General features: G+C 40.3%; 2 protein-coding genes across 5 annotated transcripts in view; one reads left to right on the forward strand and one right to left on the reverse strand.

The window, feature by feature from the left end:
• Window positions 1–1,156: 1,156 nt before the first annotated feature.
• On the reverse strand, window positions 1,157–14,975 carry POLR3C (RNA polymerase III subunit C). Of its 4 annotated transcripts, none has more exons than XM_061183588.1 (15): window positions 14,685–14,974; window positions 13,512–13,678; window positions 12,343–12,568; window positions 12,047–12,232; window positions 10,920–11,008; window positions 7,769–7,873; window positions 7,547–7,639; window positions 5,801–5,881; window positions 5,519–5,570; window positions 5,104–5,164; window positions 4,502–4,652; window positions 3,647–3,748; window positions 3,483–3,532; window positions 2,905–3,054; window positions 1,157–1,408 (listed from the first exon to the last, which is right to left on the reverse strand). In XM_061183588.1, the coding sequence occupies exons 2-15, from the start codon at window positions 13,656–13,658 to the stop codon at window positions 1,327–1,329; spliced, it is 1,575 nt and encodes a 524-aa protein (XP_061039571.1). In that variant the 5' UTR covers window positions 13,659–13,678; window positions 14,685–14,974; the 3' UTR covers window positions 1,157–1,326. The 4 variants fall into 4 exon arrangements, with proteins under 4 accessions (XP_061039571.1, XP_061039570.1, XP_061039572.1 ...); XM_061183587.1 differs by having other exon boundaries at window positions 12,343–12,598; XM_061183589.1 differs by lacking the exon at window positions 7,769–7,873 and having other exon boundaries at window positions 7,547–7,714; window positions 12,343–12,598; window positions 14,685–14,975.
• The window catches only part of RNF115 (ring finger protein 115), a 59,555-nt gene continuing 47,338 nt past the window's right edge, over window positions 14,876–27,092 (forward strand). The window contains exon 1 of the mRNA XM_061183590.1: window positions 14,876–15,268. Within this exon, the coding sequence (XP_061039573.1) occupies window positions 15,167–15,268 (102 nt within the window). The 5' untranslated portion in view covers window positions 14,876–15,166. The remainder of the gene's footprint in view (window positions 15,269–27,092) is intronic.

Below are 27,092 nucleotides of genomic sequence, written 5' to 3' on the forward strand. Positions count from 1 at the left end.
AAATACAAATCTGCTCATTTTGCTTCCCACTGCTCTCAGGATAAGATAAGCTACTTAACACAGCGTAGCAAGGACCCACCAGTCCTTGCCCCTGCCTGTCAATTCTGGCAGGACTTATGCCCTGTTTTTCAGTCACATGCTATTCTCTGTTCCCCCAAGAAACAGGCTCTGCTTCCCTCTGGGATCCTTTTTCCCTTCCATCTGGCAAATCCCCACCTTTCAAAATACGGATTGTGTCACCTTCTCTATGCTCCTTTTCCTGCCTGACCCTTTTCCCCATTGCCTCTGTACATGGTACTTTCCCACTATAGCCCCCCCAATACTTCCTTGTACTTATTTGTCTCCTTCCACTAGGCTGTATGCTCAAGGCTATTCATCTTTGCATCCCCAAGGCCTGGGGACACACTGGGCACATAACTGGTGCTCAGTAAATGATGGTAAGTGCCTTGAAGGCAGAGATGGTATTGTATTTATCTTTGTATATTATATCTAGTATAGTGGCTGGCAATTAATTGCCATTCAAATGTTTAATGAATTAGAACTAACATCGGTAAGGGGAAACTGAAGAGATTATAAAACAACACCTGCTTTAAATGAAACTGAAGCTGCTGAGACAAATTATGTCAACTAGATCTATCCATGGTACTAGGAGAGAGAAGTTAGAATTGCCAGTTTTTAGGAACCATGGTGAAGAGGAAGGCAGTGATTTATTGAGTGCGTACCACATGCCAGGCATCGTGCTAAGTGTTTCACATACATAATTTCAGACGTGTTAGAAGCCCAGAGCCGGCAAATGTAACTTTTATCCATAGATTCTAGTGTGACTGCTTGGGCCAATCCACCTGCTAGCCCTGAAAATAGCTTTTATCCCCCCTCTGTGGTAGTCTTTCACATTCCCTACATTGTGTGTGTGTGTGTGTTTAAGATTACAGTTTAACAAAGTAAAGAACAGGTGTAGCCTTTTGAAAATGGAATGAACACCTTAGGAAGAAATTTTTCTCACTGTCAGGGATGTTCAAACAAAGCCTTAGCTGACTTCTTGGTGGGAACTGATGAATCTGATACATGATTAATCTAGTTGATTTAAGGTTCTTTCCCCTGCCAAGATTTGATGAGGGTAGAACATAGTGATGATTCTAAAACAGGATCAGCAAACTTAAAAAAATATGTCAAACTCTTTCTGGTGTATTCTGGGTGGTAGGGATAGAGAGAGGGTTTCAGTACAAGAATCTGGAACTTATCCTACTGCAAAGAATGCATCTAAGCACCTCCTTTATTCTTCCTTCCAATCCCCTCAGATCTTCTGAGGAAGACTCTTCTTCTGGGTCATTGTCTCTTCATGGTGCTCTCGATGTATGACTCCAGCAGGAAGATGGTTTCATCCACCTGGATCTCACAGGCATCCAACCTGAGTGAAAAAGTGAAAGCATTTGCCCACACTGAACATTCATTAGCATATTTAAGATTAGAGGCTGGACTGGGTGTGGTCATGGAGAATTGCTTGGTTACCCCTGAAAGTACTGGGCGGAAAGCAAGAGAACCAATAGATCATTCCTCCCACTTACTGAGCATCTCTTATGTGCCAGGTACTGTGGAAAATGCTGAGGATTCAAAAGATAAGGCCTCTGTCCCAGGAGAAGTTACATTCTAACTTGCAATGAGGAGGAAGATAGCACATGTTAAAGGCACAGGTGTAAAAGGACCTAGTGTATTTTAAAATAGAAGCTGAGAGTGGCTGAGGCTTAAAGTGATTAGGAATAGAAGGGAACACTTCATCAACCTGATAAAAGCCATCTATGAAAAACCCACACCTAGCATCATACTTCGTGGTGAAAGACAAAGCTTTCCCCCTGTGATCAGGAACAAGACAAGATGTCTGCTTTTACTCCCATTCAACATTTTACTAGAAGTTCTAGTCTGGAAATTAGACAAGAAAAACAAATAAAAGGCATCCAGATTGAAAAGGAAGAAGTAAAGCTATTTCTAATTCACTGATGACATGATCTTATATACAGAAAAAGCTCAAAGGATCCACAAAAAACCTACCACAGCTAATAAATGAATTTAGCAAAATTATAGGATATAAAATCAAAACACAAAAATCAGTTCTATTTCTATACACTAGCAATGAACAATTCAAGAATGAAATTTAAGAAAACACTAAAACAATTGCTTAGGAATAAATCTAACAAAAAAAGCGCAAGACTTGAATGCCGAAAACGACAAAACTCATTGAAAGAGACTAAGGAAGATCTAAGTAAATGGAAAGACCTTCCATGTTCATGGGTTGGAAGATTTAGTATCATTAAGAAGGCAATACTCTGCAGAGTGATCTACAGATTCAAAGCAATCCCTATGAAGGTCAATGGTGAGCAGTGAAAGGAATGAGGATGAAGAGATAGGCTGCTATGAGACTGTGAAAGGCCTTATATGTTACGCCAACGAGTCTGGTCTTTATATTGCAAACAAGGAGTCAATATAGCATTTAAAGCAGAAGAGAGATATTGTCAATCACTTTAAAGATACTAACTGTGAAAGCATTATAAGAAATGGTTTGAAGCAGGAGGTGATTTGCAAAGGTCTGGGAAAGAGGTGAGGAGGGCCTGCATGGGAAGCAAGGTGAAAGGCCAGATTTGGGACACATTATTGAAGTAAAATCAGCAGCCTTGGTCAATGAGAGAGTGTGTGTGTGTGTGGGGGGAGGGTGGTGAGGGAGGAGAAGCTGAATGTGTCTTCAGAGTTTTTAGCTTAGGGAAATAGGTGGATTAAATTCTGTTAATTGAGATGGGGAAGAAGAGAGTGAGTTTCGGTTTCCTCACCTTAAGTTGGAGGGGTAGCAGGATATCAAGATGGATTTGTCTGCAAGGTATTTTGAAACATACGTTTGAAGTTTATGATGCTTACTTGTTGACATTACGTTTCAGGGTCTCTAGCTGCTGGCGTTCAGGGGCTGTGATCATCTCCTCTATTTCTTGTAGCTGTGCCTCCTCTGCACCGGTAGCCTGCATAGATGCAATGATGGCTTCTACCCTCTGAGACTTTTCCAGTAGACGCCTGTCAGATAAACGCAACTCTGAGGCATGTCCTCTAGCCTTGGAGATTCTTTTATCCCATAGCCCTGGGGCATAGATCCCCCTTTTACCATGTTCCTGGTCAAAGTGGATAATGTCACTCTCTAAGGAAGGACATTTTCTACAAGCTTAATTAGAAATGTGACTTCACTCCTGAAACTCTTGCTGCCTCTCATTTGTACTTAAAGTTTGGTGCCAGTGTATACGTTGCTCATAAATTTAATCTGCAAAATTATTTCACTGGGGACATACGAGAAAAGTGTATACTAATGCATCTTTATGCCAACCTAAGCCAATAATTCAGTGCACCAGACTAGTTATTGTCTCTGTTGGTTTCCACTTCTATAGGAAATTTCCCACAAGCCTTTTGGCCTTGTAAAATGTAATTACTCAACTGAAAATGTTACTCACTTGTTTTCTTTGGTTTCAAATTGCCTCCTTTCTATCAAGTTGGCTACACTCTGAGGGGAGAGAAGACAAGAAATGCACACAGTTCTATTTAAGCAGCTCAGGCAAAATGGCTAAAGGGGGCATGAGGGTGAGACATCTCTGTGGATGGACTGGGGAGGAGTTACCTTGTAGCATCTGTGCAGCAACATTCGGGCAGCTGACAGGATGTTCACAGTATATAAATAGAAGGTCCTGGATGGGGCATGGTCTGGCGTTTTGGGAATTTCCTATTTGTCCATAGAAAGAAAAATAAGACTTTATACTTTTCTTCAGAACTGGCAAAGTAAACACCTGTCCCGTCTGGAGCTACTCAGCCCTCTCTTTCACTTATACTTTCACTCTTCCCCAGTCATACAGCATCTGTGTTTATGGTACAATCAGCCACATGGAGGGTTGGGCTGCCCTGTTTTTTCCATTTGACTGTCAACATCCTGAGTGGGGAAGAAAGAGAAGGCACTTAACATTTACTAAGCAACTCTTATGTGCCAGGTAGATTGTATTTGATCTTTACAACAAACTATATTGTCTCTGTTACCACCATCCATCACCATTTTGTAGATGGGAAAAAAGATGGTAGGTAATTTGCTCAGTGTAACTGGGTAAGAGGCAGAGCTGTGATTCTGACTCCAAAATCCATTCTATCTGTTTCCTCATAGGGTATACTACACGGCTCTGCATGTAGTGATGACCCGATAGATTTAATCTACAATAAACTTAAGGCTCGAGGAAAGGACAAATCACATGCACTAGGAGTTACAGAAAAAAGGGTAGGGTGATTCTGGGGTAATTTCTTGGCTATGCCTCTTTTTTACTAGACCAGTTAAAGCTCCACAGTTATCTTTCAAGTGCTTGCTGTGTCTTTGTTAATCTTTTTTTTTTTCTGTCTCAGAGCTGGATACAGTTTGTTTGGGGTTCAGAATGTTTGATTCAGGAGTTTCTCTCATCCTAGGTCAGCTCTGCTGGTTGGTGATTACTGTTACCTGGAGTGATATGAAATTTTCTGAGAGCATCTTATAAAGCATATCCTTTGCCTCCTTTGCTGGAATCATTGCAAAGTCTTCTACCTGTTTCTGCTCCAGGTGTTTCTTTTGTAAAACTAGACGGAATATTCTGGCACAGCGAGACCCAAACCTGTAAAGGAATAAAGAAAGCAAATGGCATGCCGACGTAGATTAGCTTTAGCTCTTAGTCACAGATGGTGCTTGTTCGGTTTCCATGTGTGGAGCCAGGACCAGAGAGGAACAGCAATCAGAGAATTCCTTCATAACTCCACAGATTGATGACAATACTGCTCATCGTAAGAGTCACCAACTGCTGACTCACTTGAATGCCTCAGTTCCTGCATTTGTAAGTAAAGGCTTTAGGAAGGCTGGTTAATTGGCATCACTGGGAATTAAGCAGTAGGGAATTTAGGGTAAAGAGCTGTAGTAGATGGGATCCATAGCAGTCCAGTGGAAAATGGGGCAAGATGTGCCAAGGTGTGTCTATATTGGTTACTGACATAATGACCAAGTCACTTGTTCAAATGGGGTATGGAAAGGAAGTATCTGACCCCCAACCCCAATCAGGGTGACCCCCTTACCTCTCTTGTACGACCGACTCCAGAGTGGCTGTGGCTAGAGATCCTAGAGCCTTATGTAGGTCTTTATGTAGAGGGTTAAGGTTACTCCGTAATGTTTTGGCCTGGTCATTGTGATCTTAGTTTTATTCCTGAGTCTTTAATTTAAAACTTAAATACTATTTTGTTTTTCACACTAGTCTCATTTATGGTATGTAAGTATTTCAAAACCTTAATTAACGAAGGTGCTTAAGTCAGAGTTTTGCTTAACTAAAATTTGGTTAGTTAAAAGTCCCTTTCACTTCTTTATCATCAATGTTTTAGTTCAATTTTCCAACTTACTTAGTATACTAAATATCATCAAATCTTTTCTAAGTCACCATTCTGTTTCATAGTTCAGGCTGCCTGACTGTAAGGAAATAACCACCCATAAGGATACTGATGACATACATTCCTCCACCACTGTCGCCAGACTTTCCAACAAACTCAAGCTATTAAAAAAAAAGAAAAAAAAGAGAGCGTGTGTTATCTGAATGGAAAGTCCAGTGATCCTGTTTCCAAAAGAGCAAATCTGGCCAAGAGTCTGCAGCAGGAAGCCCTCCTATCAGATGATGGTAGAGAAATTGTCTGAGCTGGCTAGGTAGAGAATGAGGCTACAGAAGACTGATAGCAGGCAAAAATTAATAGTAAATACAACAGAAAAAAGAAAGAAAAGACTTACTGGATCATCTGCCAGCAGAGTAAGATACTGATCAAGAACTTGCTTAGAGATGTTATAGCCAACAGGTAGGGATCTGAAGATCTATGGAGCAAAAGAAACAGTGAAAATGGGTCTGGGAACTTAGAATTGCTGACATTGCTGAAATAAAGATGTTCTAATTTTAGGTATCACAAGTATAAAAATGTCCAAAAACACAGCAGCATTGTTGGTAAGAGTAAAAAACTAGAAACAATTCGCATGTCCAGTAATAAGGAATTCATTAAAATAAAGTACAGCATGGCCATTAAGTGGAATATGATATGGCCATTATAAAGAATGAGGCAGATCTAAAAATACTGACATGAAAAGAAAGTTTACATATACTGTCATATGAAAGAAGCAAGTTTAGAACAGTACATAGAGTATAACCCCATTTTTTTTTGTTGTTAAAAAATATATATAATCTACATTTATGTGAGACTATACATATAAAAAAGTCTGAATAAAGATATGTACCAAACTACTGACAAGGATCTCTGGGGCTGGGATTATGCAAAACTATATATTTATTTAAACTGGGGTACGTTACATACAAGAAGCACAGATCTTAAGGGTACAGTTTGATGAGTATTGACAATTGTAGATACCCATGTAACTACCATCTGCAAGATATAGAACATGCCTGGCATTCCTGAAAGTTTGGGGAACTACAACTTTAAAAAAATTATACATTTCTATGCTGTTTGAATACAGGTCATGTAATTACTTTTGTCATCAGAAAAAAACTTGTATTTAAATTCTGTTATATAGTAAGTTAAAAAAATTTTTAATAATATAAAAATATAATAACTATATTTAATGTGGATGAGTATTAGTATAATTACAAAACAAAACGTTAGTATAATTACAAATAAAACATTTGAAATATTGAATATTAATTTTTCAAACAAAACTTAATAAACAAAGCATTTAAAACAAATTAAAAATATACAAAATATATTGAAAAAAACAAATATAAGGGGCCAAATAATGTCCTGAGCACCAAGGCTCAGATTCCAAACAGTGGATTCTTGGAACAATTAAGAATAACTTATACTATATATATATACAATGAAATACTACTCAGCCATGGATGGACCTTGAGATTATCATACTAAATGAAGTCAGAAAGACAAATACCATACGGTATCACTTATATGTGGAATCTAAAATATGACACAAATGAACTTATCTACGAAATGGAAACAGACTCATAGACATAGAGGACAGACTTGTGGTTGCCAAGGGGGAGGTGGGTGGGGGACGAATGGACTGGGAATTTGGGATTAGCAGATGTAAACTATTATATATAGAATGGATAAACAACAAGGTCCTACTGTATAGCACATGGAACTATATTCAATATCCTGTGATAAACCATAATGGAAAAGAATATGGAAAAGAATGTATTATGTATAACTGAATCACTTTGCTATACAGCAGAAATTAACACAACATTGTAAATCAACTATACTTCAATAAAATAAATTAAAAATAAAAAAATTACTTATACTTCGACTAAGGTAATGGTTTAGGTTTTTAAAGGTTGAATTCCCAAGAGACCAAATATTTCAGTACCTACCACCTGAGAATAATCCCCGTCCCACCTCAAATAGCAAAAACCCTTCCTTTCAAGGTTCAGACCTCAACCTAATCCCAGGCTCTATGTATAATAATTATTATATCCAAGAGCCTGTCAGAAAACTAGTACAAGAACATGAAGCTCACCTCGTTGGAAGACAATGGCTGGGTGAAGGGGGCACTAGAGGAAGTGGTAATCTCACTCATCCGGAGCATGGTCCGCACGATCTCGCTGCTGGTCTGGGTTTGAAAAGTGAACTGGAATTCAGAATTCACTCTGCTGTGCTGGCTCTGGCTATATGCCAATGGCCACATCTGCAAATAAGTGAATATTCCTGATAGCCACTGTCCCACCCACTTAGATATCACCTGGTCCATCCTGTTGGCAACTGCACTGACAATGCCTTGGTCACGGAAGTGCTGGTGGAATCTGTCAAGGTTGGCCTGCCAATAAATCCCATCATCTGGAATGGGCTGAGGAGGAGAAAAAGATGAGAGAGAAACATTTAGATACAATGAAGCGTCTTCTAGTGAGAAGCTTGGATTTAACTGTTCCCCATTTCTTTCCCTATATAGTAGCAACTAAATTGGTTGGAGGAAAAAACCATTCAACCATGTGGATTTAGTGCCTCCACAGTGACAAATTCACAACCCCCAACTTCAAACAGATTCTCTTTGCTTACCTCGAATCTTTCTCTATTTCAACTCTTTTCCAGTATTCTCAAATCTCCCATTTGCCCCTCCCTTCTCTCTCAGCAGATGACCTTGCTTCTTATTTCAGAGAGCAAATAGAAGCCATTAGGCCAGAACTCATTCAGCGTGGTGCACACATCCCCACCACATTTCTTTATTTTTAAAAAATTTGAGCTTCTCAAAGAGTTGTTCATCCCAGCTCTATCCCCATCCACAGATTTACTCAACCCATTTCCACCGTTATACTGAAATGCCAAAGTCCCTGAGGAACCTGTTGCTAAATTCAAAGAATACTGTCCAGTTCCAATCTTATTTGATCTTTCTAAAGCATATGACGTGGTTGGACATTTTCTCCTTAACTCTATGTGGCCCCTTGGACTTTATGACACCATTCTTTCTTGGTGCTCCTTCTAACCACTCTGGCTACCCTTCCTCAGTCCCCACAGATTCCTTTTCCAGATCCCATCTATAAATACTGGTGTTCCCCAGGGTTCTGTCCACAGCCCTCTTTTCTTTTCACTCTACATATTCTACTTAGGTGATTTAATCTTCTCTCAAGGTTTCAACTGTTCCAAGTCTATTACTTAATTCTAGAACTCTCTATTAAGCTCCAGGTGCATAGACTCAACTGCCTACTTCCACCTGTGCCTTAAAACTGTTCTTTTAAGTTTTCAGCTAACTACACTACAACCCAGTTTCTTAAGCTAGAAACTTGAATATCACCCCTAACCCCTTGCTCTCCCTCATCTACTATCCAATTACCCAGTTCTATCTATTCTTTTTTTCTAATTTATTTTATTTATTTATTTTTGGCTGTGTTGGGTCTTCGTTGCTGCAAGCGGGCTTCCTCTAGTTGTGGTGAGCGGGAGCTACTCTTCGTTGCAGAGCACGGGCTCTAAGCGCGCGGGCTTCAGTAGTTGTGGCTCGTGGGCTGTAGAGCGCAGGCTCAGTAGTTGTGGTGCATGGGCTTATTTGCTCCGTGGCATGTGGGATCTTCCAGGACCAGGGCTTGAACCCATGCCCCCTGCATTGGCAGGTGGATTCTTAACCACTGCGCCACCAGGGAAGCCCCCTATCTATTCTTTACATTAATCAGAAGTCTACTTTTCTTTATCCTGACTGTCATTACCTTATTTCAGGCTCTAATCTTGACTCACCTGGATTACTACAGTAGCCTCCTAACTGGTTTTCATTTTTCTTTTTCATATAGTGGACACTATAAAAAAGGGTAACTGGGTTTTCTGCATTTAATCTTGTTCCTTTTGCATCGTTCTCCCCATTTCTCATAGAGCAGTGCTTTTTTTTACCTTTTGGGCTCACAGTTCCCCTGAAGAATCTGAAGGAAGCTATGGAGTGCTCTATAGAAAAATGCACAGAGTACAGGTGGACTCTCTGAAATGCATCCATGGAGTTGTACAAGTTATAAACCACTGTACTATAGTAATATTTCTAAAATGTAAATCTAGCCACTTCATTCACCTGCCTAAAGTTCATCAATGGCTCCCCATTGTCTTCAGGATGAAGTCCAAACTTCTTAGTTAGTCAATCAAGAAATATTTATTGATGTCTTGTGAGTATTCCAGGTGCCAGGGACAAGATACTGTCCTTAAAGAGTTTATAGTCTATTGGGAGTACAGAGACAAACACTTGTACAAATAATAAGTAATTTCAGCTACTTAGAAATGCTGTGAAGATGAAATGGGAAAATGTGGTAGAGACTGGAGTAGAGGGTGGGCAATGGTGCTTGAGCTCTAAGAAAGTAGCATTTGAGCTGAGATCGGAATGATGAAAAAGAGGCAACTACATGAAGATCTGAGGGAAAAGCATTTGAAGCAGAAGAAATCCTAAGGGCAAAAGCCTGAATACTAGAAAGAGTATGATACATTTGAGGGACGGAAAAAAAGATAGAAGCTGGAACATAGTGAATGACAGAGTAGGAAGAGCTGAGGTTGGAGAGCCTTGTCTCCAGCAGATCATGCAAAGACCCAGCTCATGTAAGGCTTCATAATCCATAGTAAAGAACTGGATTTCTTCTAAGAGTCATGGGAAGCTATTAAAGGAGTCAAAAATCAGTGATGTGTTGGGATTTTTTAAAAAGAACAATTTAGAAAATCATTTTGGCTCTTAAGTAGGTATGAATGCAGGTAGGGAGACCACTTAGGAGAGTGTTGGCAAAGTCTTGACTACAGTGATAATGGTTTGGACTAGGGTGACGGCAGTGGAAACGATAAGAAATAGTTGGCTTTCAATTATTTTTAGAAATTGGGTTGACAGGTTTTACTGTGAGATCAGATGGCTCCTAGGACTTTGGCCTAAGCAAATGGTGTCCTAGGTGGTTGGCCTTGGTGGTGTCCCTAACTAAGATGAGGAAAACTTAGGAGGGAGTAGATATCTGGGAGCAGGAAATCAATTACTCTGTTTTAGCCAAACTACTTTTGAGATGCTTATTAGACATTTTTACAGGGATGCTGAGAAGGCATTTGAATACAAGAGCTCAGGCCTATACGTATCTTTCTAAACTCATTTATCACCACTCATCCCCATGGGTCTCTATGGTCCAGTCATACTGACCAATTTACACTTTTTCTAGGCCCTTTTTCTGCCTAATCTATTACCTCTGTCCAATGACTGAAGTAAGTTAAGCCTCAGAAGGGACACAGCAACAGAGTTCACTCTTTGTTAGTCTATCCCTGGCCAATATTTAATGAAGTTCATAATCCTACTACTTCTCAACCCAACAACGTTTAAGCTCTTTTGGGGCTTGTCATCTTAGTGCTCTTTCTGGCTTGCCTCAGGGTGAGGACTCCTAACCAAGAAGCCTCATTACCTCTTTGTTATCTGTGGTATGTTTTGGTCTCTTGGCCTTGGGCTCCCCAGTTGCATCTTCGTCAGATGATCTCCTCCTTTTACCTTTCCCTGCCAAACAAAACAGTTGCACAGTTAGGCTACATCTCATATGATAACAGGAAATGACCGAAGGTGAAAGCAGATGTCTCTATCCCAAAGACACCTGTAGCTACCTCTAGGTTAGAGATGTTGAGGAGACTGAGGAACTACAAGAAATTCAAGTTAATGGTGAAGTCATCTGAAACTCAACAAGTTCAAAAAGAAATTCATAGTCTTTCTCCCTCAGACTGCTCCTGCTCCAATGCTTCCTTTCACAGTGAATGGTACCATCATCCTCCCACATACTCAAGCCAGACACACAGACGTCATTCTTGATTTCTGTCTTCCTCACCCCTCCTATGTCTAATTTTTCACTGGTTTGTGAAAAATTGCCCCATCCTTTCTACAGACAGAAACATTTTAAAAATGCAAATTAGATCATGTTACTTCCTTTAAAATCCTTTAGTAGTTTTCCTTTGCTCTTAGGATAAAGAACAGGTGCTTTACGAGGTCTTGCATGATCTAGCCCCTAACTGTCTGTCTAACCTTAACTTATGGCTCTTTCCTTTCCTCACTGTACTTTAACTATACTGATCTTCTTTTACTTTCTCAAATTCCTATTTTTTTCCTCACTACATACTATTCCCTTTGCCAAAAATGCTTATCCTCTGTACCCCTTCATACCTTACCTCACTGGTTGGCTCCTACTTCTGCTTCAAATCTTTGTTCAAATGCCACTTTCTCAAAGAAGCATGTGCCCAAATCCCCAGGTAAATCTGGTCCCGTTATATATTTTCATAACACCCCATATTTTACCTTCATAGTACTTATCGCAGTTTGTTAGTTATATATCCATCAGGCTATTTGATTAATGTAAGCCTCCTATACTAGACTTAAGCCCCATAAGGGCAGGGACCATAATGGTTTTTTCATCTCTTTATACCACAGTATCTGGCATAGAGTAAATCCTTGGTAACTGCTTAATTGATTGAGTCATTCATTTAACAATCATTAAGGAAGAATCTACAATTAGGTCAAATCACAGATCTAGGGGCCAAAATTCCTTACCTATCAAGCTCAGTTTAGGAACCAGGTACATGTCCTTTTCATTGATGACAAGAGTGGGGGCAGGTGGCAGCGGCCCAGGGTCTGAATTCTCAGTGGCAGGCACCAAGGGGCAACGCTGCACGAAGTGTGTGTCTGCTAGTCGCACAAATGTGTTTGAGACCTCAGCATAGTCCATGGTCTTGCCATCTGTACGACAGGAGGAAAGAGGCAAGTGAGATGGCCTCAGATAGCTAAGGGTCCTCTCCTGCAGCCAGCCAATCTATGCTTTTGCTAACAGCTGTGGATACAGTACTGACCCTCCATAGTCTCTGTGAGCCGATCTGCTACTTTCTTCACGACAGCTGACATTGCCATTTTGCCATTCAACAGGAGCTCCTCAACAATCAGCTCTCCAGTGTCACTGTACAGTGTTTTGGCAGTATAGATGTACCGGGGATACCTAAGCATTCGCAACACCCGGCTGCACTGGGCTTCATACTCTACCACACCACGTTTGTGCACTTGATATATCACCAGGTTATGCTGGATGAGGACACAAAGGGCTTTTTTTACCTAGAGAAAACACAGAAGAAAGAGAAGAAAAATCTGAAGATGCAGCTCATTATTGCTGGCAATTTTTGTCCGACAGTTTCCTAAACATCAGGAGATGGCTGGAATCTCTGTGTGTCTTCCCTCTCTCCATTGGAATAGCTAATAAGAAGCGAATGTCAATGGAAGAAATCAGGAAGAGTCCTTGCTATGATGCTCATATTTCCTATGATCTTTATCTTTCAAAGTACAATTTACTTCCCCTCTGTTATTCTTTTTTTAAAAAAATTAATTAATTAATTAATTTATTTTTGACTGCATCTGGGTCTTCCTGCTGCACGTGGGCTTTCTCTAGTTGCGGTGAGCGGGGGCTACTCTTCGTTGCGGCGCGCAGGCTTCTCATTGCGGTGGCTTCTTTTGTTGCGGAGCGCGGGCTTTAGGCTCATGGACTTCAGTGGCTGCGGCACGCGGGCTCGGCAGTTGTGGCTCGCGGGGTCTAGAGCACAGGCTCAGTAGTTGTGGCGCACGGGCTTCGTTGCTCCGCGGCATGTGGGATCTTCCTGGACCAGGGCTCGAACCCATGTCCCCGGCATTAGCAGGCAGATTCTTAACCACTGCACCACCAGGGAAGTCCCATCCCCTCTATTATTCTTATTCCTTAAACATAGTACTGAAATTAATAGACTCATGAATAAATGAAGTATGGCATATGGCATAGGAGGAGCAAAGATGTGCATTAGAAGCCACGATGAGCCACTTTGAGAAGGAGAACCCTGGGCACTATGTCTCATCGTCTTTCCCCTCCCAAGTAACACTATTCTGATCCTAGCACAGACTCTGCTTTCTTTTCCATTTTGTGGGGTGGGGAGTAACAATATTCAAAGGTAGGTTAAAGAAATTAATGAAATGGAAGCAAATTACTGTGATCCAAACATACCTGATCCAACGATGTTCCTGTGTCATGGGCAATAACTCTTAGTGGCTGGCTGCCAGTTCTGATTAGGTGGACTCCAATTTTTTCTACGATCTCTCCAAAATGCTCTTGCAGCAACAAAGAACACAGTTTAATTTCTGCTTGAGTCATTGTGCTGAGGAGTCTCAGAGCTAGGAGAAAAAGAAAAAGACGGTATGATGGGAAGTTTTTCTTTTATGTTGGGAGTAGAGCTGCTGAGTGTAAATTCAGGTACTTTCTGGACAGCAATTTGACAGTAGATATATCAAAAGCCTTAAAATCTTGCATATCTTTGACCTAATACTTTTGTGTTGGATATTCTGTTCCCAGGGAATAATAAAAACATGTCACTTTAGAATACTGATATTCTGGAAACAACCTCATAAGTGATTATTTCAATAAATTATGGTATACTCATATAATGGAATACTATGCCAACACTCACAATAAAGTATAATATGTATTAGTGTAGAAAATTGTCCATTACAAAGCAAAATGTAGAGAAAAGTTCAATTACTGTGAAAATAGCCCCACACGTATGCATGGAAAAAAAGACTGGAAGACTATATATCAAGTTTATCTTTATGGGATCATGTGTGATTCTAGTTTTCTTTAAAGATCGGATGTAGATGGTTTTGCGATCTGTCACAGACCTTAGACTCTATACTTCATTGTTTGGAAGAATTAAGGCCACTATTCACAGACTATTGGAACTGAACAGGCAATGACAACTTTGCAAAATAAACTAAGAGGTAAATGAGAGCTTCTCAACAGGGTGTTTCAAATAGGGAATGAAGTATGTTGTTGGCAGGGCAGTATTTAATTCTGAAATTTCTATTCCTTGACAAAGTATACACAAAGAGAAACAGACATAGTCCACTGTATAATCACTTCCTTATTATCACAAGTGTTATCAAACACTGGTTTGTTCATTTATTTCTCCCAATTCCTCAGAAGCCAAGACTTTGCCTTTCAGTCTCACTATCCCCATCCACAGGTCTTTGGGGAAGCATCCCCAGACCCTCTGCCATCCCTGGAAAGTATTTCCAAGGAGCCTGGCTCCTGGCTCTTCACTTCTTTACCGCAGGTTCCTGTCCCGGACTGGGTCCCTGGGTCCAGAGACAGGGCCACCTCGTTCAGACCGCATTTTCCACTAACCTCTGGGTCAATGCAACGTAACGCCGCCGACTTCCCCACTGCAGCTTCGTGCAGCTCCCGCTAGCCGCCCGGGCAGAGGGGGAGCCCAAGGTCCTTTGGCGCAGGAGCACGGCCACCGAGGAGGACCGGCAAAGAGGCAAAACATGTGCCGCTCTACCCCAGCGTTTCGGTGGTTTCCGGGGACGCTCTTTCTTTCTTCTCGCTGGGAGATTGGAGGACCGGCGAGGGGTGTTTGTGGAGCCGGCGGGCGGGCCGCGGCGGGCGGACTCTCCTTCCTGCACCTCCTTGGTGCTGGGAGGCGGGCCTCGGAGTGGCTGTCTGCGCCGCCGCCTCTGTGGGCTGGGCGAACTCACGTGACCCGCGCGGGCTCTGGAGCGGCTGGCAGCACTGAGGAAGCGGCGGCGGCGACAGCAGCTGGGAGGTAGCGACCTGGAGAGCGACCGGCCGGCTGCCCTCTCGGACGGCCGCGGCGAAAGAGAAAAATGGCGGAGGCCTCGGCGGCCGGGGCCGGCGCGGGCGCCGCGGTTGCGGCGCACCGGTTTTTCTGCCACTTTTGCAAGGGCGAGGTCAGCCCCAAACTACCGGTAAGAGCCCTGTGTCCTCTGCGCTCGGACATCGGCCTGGATTCCTCGCCCCGATATCCCGGAACGGGTCTTAAGCTTCCCGCCCATCCCCGACTCCCCTGACATCGGTCTCCCAAGTACTTGCTGCCTCCCGGTCGCTGGCCCCAAACCCCGGGCGTCCCGGTCCTAGCTCCGTAGCTCCCGCTCGCATGCTCCACCTGCCTCTCACTCTCTCTCCCCTCTTGACCGGCCCCCCCCCCTCCATTTTTTTTTTTTTTGGTCTTCTTTAGCAAGTTCTCTTCTGACATCCCCTCAATTTTCTTGCACTCTTCTTCACCTTGTCTCCTTCCCACGATGACCTCTCTTTTTCCCCCACTCGATACTCTTTCCGCTGTTGCTTCTCACCTTTCTCTATTTCCTTTTCCACTTTTCACCAGATCCTCCCTTCCCCCATCCTCATTGAAGCAAAATAGCGGATTGCTGAGGATTGTCCTTATTCGGTTGTCTCTAGGGAAGAAAGGAGAAAGAAAGCACGGAAAGAAAGAGAGGGTTGGAAGGTAACTGGGATGGAGAGGGGGATTTTGCTATTCAGGGGTTTCCAGCGTTCTTGTGAAAGTGAAAACAGTCGTGTACTAATGACTTGCAGACTGCCTGCGCTCCCTATCACTGTTGAAGGAAATGGCTTTAGGAAGAAGGCAGAACATACTGTTTCAACTTGCTTATTTTGGTTGTCATGCTGCCAGTGTCTTTAGCACCACCTGCCTTACCCACCCCTCCTCCCCCGTTCTATCTCTTCACTTAATAGAAAAGATCTAGGACAGAATGCTGGGGACCGCACCATCTGATGTAAAATTGGTTTTCACCACTGTCTGCCAGACTGTGTTAGCCCCTAGAGAGGTAGTGCTGTGGCTGTGACAAAAAGTGCTTCTGCAGCATGCTAGCCAGCTACAGCACCCCAATCGCACAGGCTGCTTGGGGTTGGGTTATAGCTACCACAGGGAGACCCACCAGGGTGAATGTTAATCCTACCTTTGGCCAACCATTTTTAGAACTAGTTATGGTTGTTCTTTTCCTTAGAAGTATCTGTGTTCAGCCTTAAGACACGGTGCCTGTCTAACAACTTCCCTCAGTGTTTATAGTGGCTCATACACTCTGTGAGAAAGCCTACTAAAGTGTGTCTGTATGTCTTACTTCTTGGGAACACAAACGGAGTCCAGTGAAAAGTGCCTACAAGTTATTTTAACCTTTTTCACCCAAAGGTTGTGCTTTTTCAGGCTTTTACAGCATTTTCTTTTCTTCTCTCTTTGCCCGACCCCCAACTTCAGAGTTGCAGTGTCATCTACATGCTGTTTTGGTTTTGCTTGCTGATTCGGCTGTGTTTGTGTCTGTGTGCTTTTTGCCATACTCCAGTGCTGAGAAGAGCAGGTGCCTTGTTTTTTTGTCAGCGGACATCAGAGCCTCCAGAATGCTCCCTTACCACAGAGAAGGAGTCTGGAATTCAGCCAGTATGTGTGTGACCAGTGACATGTTGAATGTGATGTCCTATTGAACAATGTGGCCTCAGCTCTTCTGATCTTTAAGTTGCTGTTCACTGTTTGCTTTTAGTAGTGAGAAAACAGTCTAACTTTCCGCAACTTTTTGTCTTTTCTTCTTACCATCTCAAGTCCTCACTTCAAAGTGCTCTTGAAAAGGGATAGTTTGAAAGACTTTTTTTAGGTGTTTTTCTAAGCCTTAGTTTGATACATGGAGGGGAAGTTGTTGACCTTTTTAGACTGATTTGTTATCTGTCATGCCTGATTTGTAAACTGAGGCCTAACACAATTAAGTGTAACTGAATACTTCCTGCAGACATACAAGGTTCTCTCAGCTGAATGTCCTGGAGGTGATACTGAGGAGTATGTGGTTCCTGTCCTTAAGCACCTCACAGTTTTGTTGGAAAAAGTAACAACTAAGGTGAATGAGGATGGATAATAATGTGCTTTAGAATTCAGAGAGGGGGAGACATGGTAGCATTGGTGATGTGAGGTTGGGGAAGAAGTGACAGATGAGGTGGGATTTAAATTGAGTTTTGAAGGGTAGGTAGAGTTCAGACTGAGGGGACAGCATAGACTGAGGTAGAAAAGGAGGAGTGAGTTGAGGAAGAAGGGAGAAACATTTAGTAAATCATTGTTGCTATGCATTTTTAGGAAAGGTGCAGTGAGGTCAGGAATGTAGTTTTGATTTGTGGATGAGCCAGTGAGTTTCATGTTTCATGGCCATTTCTGTATCCTTAACCCTAGACTTGTCATCTTGAAAATGTTGATTGTAAGAATGACCAGGTTAGTAAGTGGCTGATTCAGTACAAATCAATCTCTGCTACTGAAAAACCAATTCAGCACTGGTTAGTCAGTAATATGATTGTCATATATATTGGACAACATTGAAGTTTTTTAAAAATATTTTTTTATATAAACTTGAGATTCCCTCACTGTAGGTACTCAGCATTCATTAGGCGTGCATTGTTTCTTGAACTGGATCAATGTTGTGGGAAACCTGAATGTCTTTCTGCAGATAGCCAGAATAAAGTTTTTCTTTGTCTGGGGTTAATTTACATCTCAAGAGGGTACTTTGGTGGTAGTTGGATCACAAGATCCATTACCCAGGAGTGTTGGTCTCTCTGGACACCAGAGGCTGGTATTGAGTTTTACATCAGCCTTTAGTGAACTATTGCTAGGGAGGTTCCTTCACCCAGTCAGTGGGAGGAACTGCTTCAGAGCCATCTCATCTCTTGCCAATTTATTCACCACATAAGTCATAATTTTGTTCAGTGGGACTAGGTTGCAAGGTTTTACAACTCTTTATTTCTTCTCCCTTCTCCAATCTTTAGGTTATAGCACTTCATGATACATTTGGAAGTGTACAGGCCATAGCAATAGCTTGCTCAATGTTCATCCCTGAAACTACCCTTAGGTTTTTGTTGTTTTTCTTGTCAGTCCTGCTACTCTGAAAGATTCACAGGCCCAGCTAACTTTAATGGCTGTATTAAAAGTTTTTTTTTTTTTTTTTGGTTATAACTTCTGAGAGAGAGATTGGAGTGTGTCTAATGCTATGTAGGTTAAGCCACATTTGGTTGAATTAATTTAATTTGATGAAATAACCTCCTTACTCCTAATCCTGATCTATCCATCTCAGCTTTGTGTGTTTTTGATTTGGATCCTCCCAGATAAGAAGACAAAAGTTTCTTTTAGAAAGAAGATATTAAGAAATGAGGGGGAAATCATGAAGGGAATTTTAGAATGAAAATATATTCAGTGGTATTGTTATCATTAGGTTTCTAAAAAGTCTTTATTCTAGAAGTGAATAATTTAGGAATTAATTTTTTTATTAACAGTGTTTTCCTATTTACAGTGGAAATGGTTTTAGTAAAATTTAGTGAATATTAAACTTGGATTTTAAAATAAGAGATTTTGATTATATGGTCTGAAGCCCTAGTGTTTCGAGTTTATATATATAACTGGGTAAAATGGCATTGTATATTTTTTGGTCATCAGATGATAGAGGAAATACTTAAGTAACTTAAAGTTATTTTCAAAATACAGCAGAAGCTTCTACCTCACCTGACTATCCCATTGAGAGACACTGTGAAGCCAAGACTGATGGAGTTAACTATTCGACACTGAGGGATGACTGGGTAGTGCCACAGAGGGCTGTGTCATGGAATGTAAAGGTGTCATTCCATCTCCATACTACCTTAAAATCAAGGTCAGGGAATATTACCTTATGAGATTAAATCCTGTAGCGTCATTAAACAGGTGAGATAAATCATATGCAGAGTAAACTACTTTTGGTATTGATGAAACTAGGGTGATTCTTAAGTGTTTTATGGAGATTAGAGTATCCAAAGCCAGAGAAGAGACCAGTGTAATTAAGGACTGCAAGTGTATTGCTCACCTCTGAGGCTTTGTCTGAAGGAAGTAGCTGGCTTCTCTCCCTCTCACATCTCCTTATTATATCGCCTTTGATCTAATAAAATGTCATCCTTATCAATAAGTAATATTGGTTTGGTTCTTTACCAAGTGCTATACAAGTCATTGTCATTGTGCTGTACTTGTAATGACTCTAATACAGGAAAACTTTCTAACCACCCCATAAGAGTAGGTAAAAACTAGACTCCCTAAAGACTTTGTGATTCTTAAAACTCTAAGCTCACTGACCTTGCTTTTTAAGGTTGCGTGATTCTTAGAAAGATCCTAGAACGGTGTCTAAGTAATGTTAGTAGTTTTTTTGAGCTGCGGGAAGGAATTAGTGATTTGAGCTGGGTTTTAGAGGTTTTAATAATTAGATTTCTGTTTTTAAAATAAATTTATTTATTTATTTATTTTTGGCTGCGTTGGGTCTTCATTGCTGCGCGCAGGCTTTCTCTAGTTGGAACGAGCGAGGGCTACTCTTCATTGCGGTGCGTGGGCTTCTCATTGCAGTGGCTTCTCTTGTTGCAGAGCACAGGCTCTAGAGCGCACGGGCTTCAGTAGTTGTGGTACGCAGGCTCAGTAGTTGTGGCTAACAGGCTCTAGAGCACAGGCTCAGTAGTTGTGGCGCATTGGCTTAGTTTCTCCATGGCATGTGGGATCTTCCTGGGCCAGGGCTTGAACTCATGTCCCCTGTATTGGCAGGGGGATTCTTAACCACTGCGCCACCAGGGAAGTCCCAATAATTAGATTTCTTAAATTCTGCTATTGGTGACTTCAGTTAAAAAGTCTGCTTGATTATCTAGCATCTTTCTCGTGCTATATAGCAATTGCTTATTAAAAGTCTCTTGAATGATATGATGACCCTGTAGTTATATTTAAAAAGTAGTGGTGTTAGTGGTATGAGATCTTTATCTAAAAGGCTTCAGTGGAAGAAAATGCAGGTGCTACCATGTGAAGTTTGAACATGCAGTGTCAGTAAGTATATTCCCTGCCAAGATCTAGAAATAAGAAATAGGTATTCTTATGGGTAGAATGCTAGTTCTGGTTTTGAAATTCTACTGATAAATAGACATGTATATCTTGGGTAAATCTGTGGGATTTTTTTCAGTATGAGGAAGAACAAGAATCTTTAAACTCACTGCAGATGAAATTCCTTATATTTTTTGGGGAAGTACCAGCTGATTGCTAACACTTTGTGTTTCTTTATGTTTACTTGGCTTTTTATGACCTTTGCTTACGTCCAGGGAGAGGATGCTAAGGTCTCTCAGACGGCCATCTTATTAGAAGAAGGAAAAAAAAGTGGATCGCTTCTTCTTTTTTTTTTTTTTAACATCTTTATTGGAGTATAATTGCTTTACAATGGTGTGTTAGTTTCTGCTTCATTGGATCATTTCTTATTCTCTGTAGTCAAATTAGAAGGGGTCTGAGAATAAGAAGCCTGTGGATGCTGACTTATTTTTATGTCTCCACAGCTTAATGTTGATCAATAAAGGAGATAATGTAGAATAGTGGCTCTCAACTGGGGGCAGTTTTGCATTTTAGGAGGAAATTTGGCAACATCTGTAGACATTTTCTACAACTGGGTTGTTGTCACTAATGGGGGAAGGGGAGGGTTGTTTCTGCCATCTAGTGGATAGAGGCCAAGGATGCTGCTAAACATGCTTCAATGGACAGGACAGCCCCCCATAACGAAGAATTATCGGGCCCAAAATGTTAAGAGCGCTGAGGTTCAGGAGCCCTGGGTGTAGAAGGATAAAGGGATAGTCATTGGCTTCTTGTGTCAGTCGTGCTTAAGGTTTTGTCCTGGGTTAGTTTTGATTTCTAATTTTGGGATCCTGTTGAGAATTTTCAGGAAGATAATTGAGACCATATAATTTTAGCCAAAGCCCTGATGGTTGGGATTGTTTAGAACAGTAGTTAAGTGGCTGCTATTCCATTATAGCAGTATCTCTTGGGGTCACTTTCTTTCCTTGTGGTTACTGAGACCAGAGGAATTGGATCACTCCTCTCAAGTTACACACTGAAGGGCAACTTCTAAAAGAAAAGTATCCAAATTTTTTGTCAGTTGGGAATTAATTGAGGTGGTAACACCACATGTAACTTAGTAAGACATCTGGAAATTCCAGTTTGAAAACAAAGCAAAAAGCAGACAAGTCTAACTTAGTTTTTCTATAGCTCATCTTAGCATTAATCAAGTTTTACTTTCTGTGTTTCTCTTACAGTTCTTGAAAGTTTTCCTGAGCTTAGGAGATTTTGTGCTTAAACGTTGTTTCTTCAAACTCTTGGTCGAGTGGGTGAATTAAAGTTATCAATTCTTGTTCTAATACTAATTCTTCAAAGGGCTGGAGTTGAGTCATCTGACCCTCTCAGTTTATCTTAGTATATCCCACCGTAAAATACTACTGAGGTGTGCCTATTGAAAGCTTGAGTGGGTATTCAGAGAAATGGAGCTATGTAATTTTTGATTGAAAGGTTGTGTAGGAATGAGCAGTCATTCTTTTTAGAGAAATAAGGCCTTTACCATAGGAGAAACATTTTAGATAGTTCTTATAGTTTCACATAAAGAAGTTTAGGTTAGATTCTGAAAGATTTTTTTTTTTAATCTTTTAAGTTCAATTGTTAGCAGTTCAAAGTTCCTTAGAAGTCTCCAGATGCATATATAACAAATAGAAGTGGTGATTTTAAACTGGGCACACTTTTCTTGTATGTTAAATAGATTGCCCAGCTTCTTTTCCCAAAATAGGCCAGTTAGTTTTGTTTTCCTTGAGGAGCTGTTAAAGTAGATAATCTCTCTCCTTGATGATTTCACAGGGAAGTTCTTAGTAGGCAAGGTATCCTATATTCACCTCCTTGCCACTCACTTTCATGTTGTGCAGATTTGAATAGACTTAAACCTAGAGGACCATCTTCTAATAAAGGTTTTATTGTGTTTACTTTTCAGCATGCTTAGAATTTACATTCTCAAAAGAAAGAAAAAATCCCGTAGTTATGTGTCCTTTCCTGTCTTTTTCCGGATTGACTAAAACCTATAGGTATCCTACAGTGATGCTGATTTTCTAGCCCGGTAGTTCTCATACCTGTCAGACCCAGTGCCCTCTTTTTATAATAAACATTTTGAAATACTGCCTTTAATGAAATGAAATTCTTAGGTAATACAACTTCCTTACACATACATTTAAAACATTCTCTAGATGTAAGATAAAGGATAAATAAAAAGAAAGTAACTCATGACAAAATAATATGCATTTCAATGTGTAAATACTCAGAAGTCCATAATAGGAAGATGTATATAATGTAGTAGATATTGGCACCAAACACAGACATAACAGCTACCCAAGGAGATTAGCTATAAGGGTATTTATACCTTAAATAGCATGAGTGGTAAGCCACCAGAATGGTGAACAATTCTTGGTAAAGGTACAAATAAAGTATAATTTTCTCTTGTTTTATTCAGTAGTTGTTTTTCTGGACATACAGTGCATGGTGTTTATATATAGAAAGACTTGGTGTTTATATATAGAAAGACTTGGTGTTTATATATAGAATGGAGTTAGGGTCTAGGCTTTGGTAATTATAAAGATATTTTTTATCTACTTAACTATCCGTAGGAAGTTTAAGAATAGAGACATTTCTTTGTCCTGGAGTTTCTTATGCTTATGGACTCTGCCCATTAAATTAAGTAGCATTTCTTAATTGCTTTGACAACAAAAACACTTCAATAGATGTCCAAAATGTCCCACAGATGATTGTATTATCCTCGTTGAGAATGACTGCTAGTCACAGGAAGACATTTTCCCGTTTTATCACTCTTCTTTTCTCTTGCTTATTATTCACTACTTTAGTGTAGTACTTTTAACATATTACAAGATTCAGTCTTTGTCATTTAGACTTGATTTATTTTTCCTTTAGACAATTTCTCCTATATGCCTTTAAATTTCTCATTTCCTCACCACTCTTGTCATCATTTTTGACTAACTTGTTGAATGGAACTTAGCTGCTTCTAGTGAATCTTCTGTAATTTAAGTGGTAGTAAGAGGTACTTTATTCTCAAATGAACTTATGAAGCTGTTGATTCCCTGATTTTATTTTATAGTGCCAGTTATTAGGTTCTGATCTTGTAATACAGTCACTGCTGAATGGTTAGAGGCATTAGTGTTCCTAGTTAAGACAAGTTACGTTGAGGAATGGAAATTTTGTACCTTAAGCCTGTTGGTTTGAAAAAAAAATTACTGTTATTTTGATTGTTGACGTAGTGTGAAAACTATAATGGTACGTTTACTTTTTGTTTAATAACATGTAAAAGGCAAATTCAGCATATTAGCTTTCACTGCTCTTAATTTGCATGTTTTAGATTAAAAAGTGTTTGGAAGTAATATGAACAAGTGAGAATAAGGAAAATATTTAATTCCCCAAATTTTTCAACTTTGTTTTCCTAATCACTAAAATTATTGGTTTATTATTCTGTGCCAAGTGTAGGTGCTGATTCAGTTAGGGAGTCCTGTTTTAATAATATACTAGCATTCTGGTTCTTTGTTTTTGAAATGCAAAATTTTATTTGAGCCAAATTGAGGATTATAACCCTGGAACAGACTCTCAGAAAGCTCTGAGAACCGTTCCCTACTAGCATTCTGTTTTAACATACAATCAGTATTAGATGAGCAGATTCAGAGTTCCCAAGGTTTTTAATAAGGTCAGCAATGTAACATACGTCTTTCTCATCTTGCAACACACATGTTGTAAAAGGGTTCCAGAAGTATGTCTATTTCTATTCCTGAGTGTGAATTATTTCTCTGAACTCAAATCTTTAGTGATTGTTTCCCTGGCTGTTAATCAGGAAGAAAACCAGTTTACAAAAACAAACAAAAAAACCCACCATTAGGCCACAGTTTTTTCGTGTTATACAAAGATACCTATACAGTTTAAATATTGTTTGGAGAGCTGTGATTCAGTTCCAGGCCAATAGAACTGCCTTTATTTATGGTCTCACTCCCTAAGAATAGTAACATTCACAACCATCATCATTTTGTTCCTTCATTCCAGGCCATGACTGAACATTGACATTATCAGGGACTCCAAATAGGAATGTATAATCAACCAACCTTCTTTAGTTCATTGTGTAACAAGGCAGAAAATCAGGTCACGAGACAAAGCGTTACTTGATATAAGCTTGATCAGATGGACAAGAAGCCAAATTTTCTAAGAAAAAAAAAAAAGACTAAACTATAAGAATTATCAGAGAAAAAGTTAACACAATATAGCCAGAAGAGATTTAGTTACAGTGTTCTTTGCTTGCTTACACTAAAGGCAGCAAAACGGAGAACAACTCAGGGGCATAGATATAAAATGGTAAATGATACTAAAAGTTTGCCCTTAGTTCTGTTGTGTACCATCATAGTTTGGAGGAAAATTTTGTCTTACGTTCAGTTTAGGTTGATAGAATCTTCTTACAGAAGCTGACAACATTCATTCAGCAAATATATTCTAAGGTCAAATTCCAAGCATTGTGCAGAAAGAAAAGCATGCTTGGTGGGGAAAGAAAAATAACCTGGGATTAAAAGTCACTGAAATCATGTACAAAGTCTATGTTGTAATAATAAAATCACACTTAGGGAAGTAAAGGCACATAAAACAAACTTCTGTGAATATCCTAATCTTAAGTACTTATCCTCAAAAGAAGAATTGAATGAGTGAGACTTCTTGTTTTCCTGAAGGAGAGTTAGGGGAGACAAGTAAATGAGGACAGCATTTGTGTTCTAGTTTTACAGATGGAGAAACAGGTCTTCCCAAAGACCATGAACTGGTGGGACTGGGAATAGAACTCAGAAATTCTGTTACTGACCTGGGTCCTTGGACTCTTTAATCAATAGAAATTGATAAGAGGCCAGACGAGAAATTCAGGCAAGGCTTTATTGGGACTCCAGCATGAGGGAGTGAAAATAAGAAAACAGGTGCCCTTGCTCGCGTTCTGAGGCGGGGCCGAGCTGATTCCTTAAATGAGGTGAGGGTAGGGGCGGGTTGGTCTGCCCGCGAGTGGTGCCGAGTGTAGGGATCATGTGCTTTTTGTTCCCGACACCTCCGAAAAGTCAGTTGGTTTGTGGCCTTTTTGTATCTTACTGTTCATAATTGCCCCAACTGTGCCTCTGTGCAGTTATTTTTAGTTCCTTAGTTTGTCCAGGTGCAAGCACTCCAGTAAGGGGTTCCAGGTCACAGGTCCCAGTCTATCTCAGTTCTGTTATCTTTGTTTTGGGGCTCACTTGATGCTTTTGAAAAGGGAGGAAGTGTAACCTGGCTTGTAAAGGGATAATCATAGGGGATTATGGAAAAAGTCTCTAGAAAAAAGTAGTGTCTTTGATGTTAGAGATGTGAGTTGGCATGAAATTTATGGTGTGGTGGGTTCTAGCCTAGGTAGGAACTGTGATCTGTTTCAAACAGTGTGTGTTCCTAATCCTTCTACTTAGGAGTTTCTGAACAGTTTTGCCTTGTGATACTCAAAGAGGATATGAACAATAGAACATGACTGACTTAATATTGTGATCTTAGATTTTGACTCTGTCAAATGACGCAGAAAATAGGCTTCTCTTTTAGATAAAATAAAAAAAATAGACTTTGATTGTGACTGTATAGAAAAGCAAAGCTGTGGAATTAAGAAATAAATAGTAAGCCTTTATATTTCATATTCTGAGTAAACGATATAAATTTGCATAAAGTTCAAGGGTATGTAAATTTCACAGGATTGGACTTCATATAAATAAGTCCTGGCTTATAGGTCATTGTTCTACCAAGACCTCACATTTTGTGATAATTGATCCCTTGAAATATAAGAAGGGAAAGAAAATAATGCATTAAAACCACCCTTTCCCTTTCTCTCTTGTATTCCAAGTGCTTTGTGTCCTCCAGTAGTGTTCTTCTAAGTGGGTAAGCATCAGGGCTAAGCTGTACGTAGGGAGTTGTCCCTGATTCAGACTATTAACGGTGAAGGATATTTCTGCTTGTGGGTATTTTTAGGTGAAATAGACAGTGGAACATCTGAAGTAGTTCATTCAGGTGTACCTGCTACCGAGTGTCCTCACTTAGGTTGTATATAGTAAACATTCAGACCCTAGAGGAAAGCAGCTTAGTTTAGTGGAAACAAGTAGGTTCCTGTTTCCAGAGATTCTGGGTAAGTAACTTAGGGTTGTTATACTTCTCTTTTACAGATAGGATGATAGAAATGACCTAATGAAATTTTTTGGTAAGACTTAGTGACTGTGGGGACTACATACATTGGCAATATTTGGGGGGAGGGGTTGGTGTGAAGATTTGATATATTCATATTTAAGCAGAGGAGAGATATCCATAGTGCCAGACATATAATGGGCCCTTAATTCACTCTTATCCTTGGTTTTTCCCTCCCCCCAAACCTATATTATGCTTAAAATTTAAAACTCTGTTACCTCAACAGATGAATGGGTAAAGAAGATGTGGCACATATATACAGTGGAATATCACTCAGCTGTAAAAAGAAATGAAATTGAGTTATTTGTAGTGAGGTGGATGGACCTAGAGACTGTCATACAGAGTGAAGTAAGTCAGAAAGAGAAAAACAAATACCATATGCTAACACATATATATGGAATCTAAAAAAAAAAAAGGTTCTGAAGAACCTAGGGGCAGGACAGGAATAAAGATGCAGACGTAGAGAATGGACTTGAGGACACGGGGAGGGGGAAGGGTAAGCTGGGACGAAGTGAGAGAGTGACATGAACATATATACACTACCAAATGTAAAATAGATAGCTAGTGGGAAGCAGCTGCATAGCACAGGGAGATCAGCTGGGTGCTTTGTGTCCACCTAGAGGGGTGGGATAGGGAGGTTGGGAGGGAGACCCAAGAGGGAGGAGATATGGTGATATATGTAT

This window comes from Eubalaena glacialis, chromosome 3 (genome assembly GCF_028564815.1).
Source record: "Eubalaena glacialis isolate mEubGla1 chromosome 3, mEubGla1.1.hap2.+ XY, whole genome shotgun sequence".
Taxonomy (NCBI): domain Eukaryota; kingdom Metazoa; phylum Chordata; class Mammalia; order Artiodactyla; family Balaenidae; genus Eubalaena; species Eubalaena glacialis.

Bases quoted from the DNA above. Each gene is read 5' to 3' on its own strand.
- POLR3C (XM_061183586.1), bottom strand. From the start codon at position 13,658: ATGACTCAAGCAGAAATTAAACTGTGTTCTTTGTTGCTGCAAGAGCAT. The intron at 5,571-5,800 runs GTAAGTCTTTTC...TTTTTTTAATAG, and splicing joins CTCTGCTGGCAGATGATCCA to CTTGAGTTTGTTGGAAAGTC. The intron at 3,055-3,482 runs GTGAGTAACATT...TTTATCTGACAG, and splicing joins TTTGAAACCAAAGAAAACAA to GCGTCTACTGGAAAAGTCTC.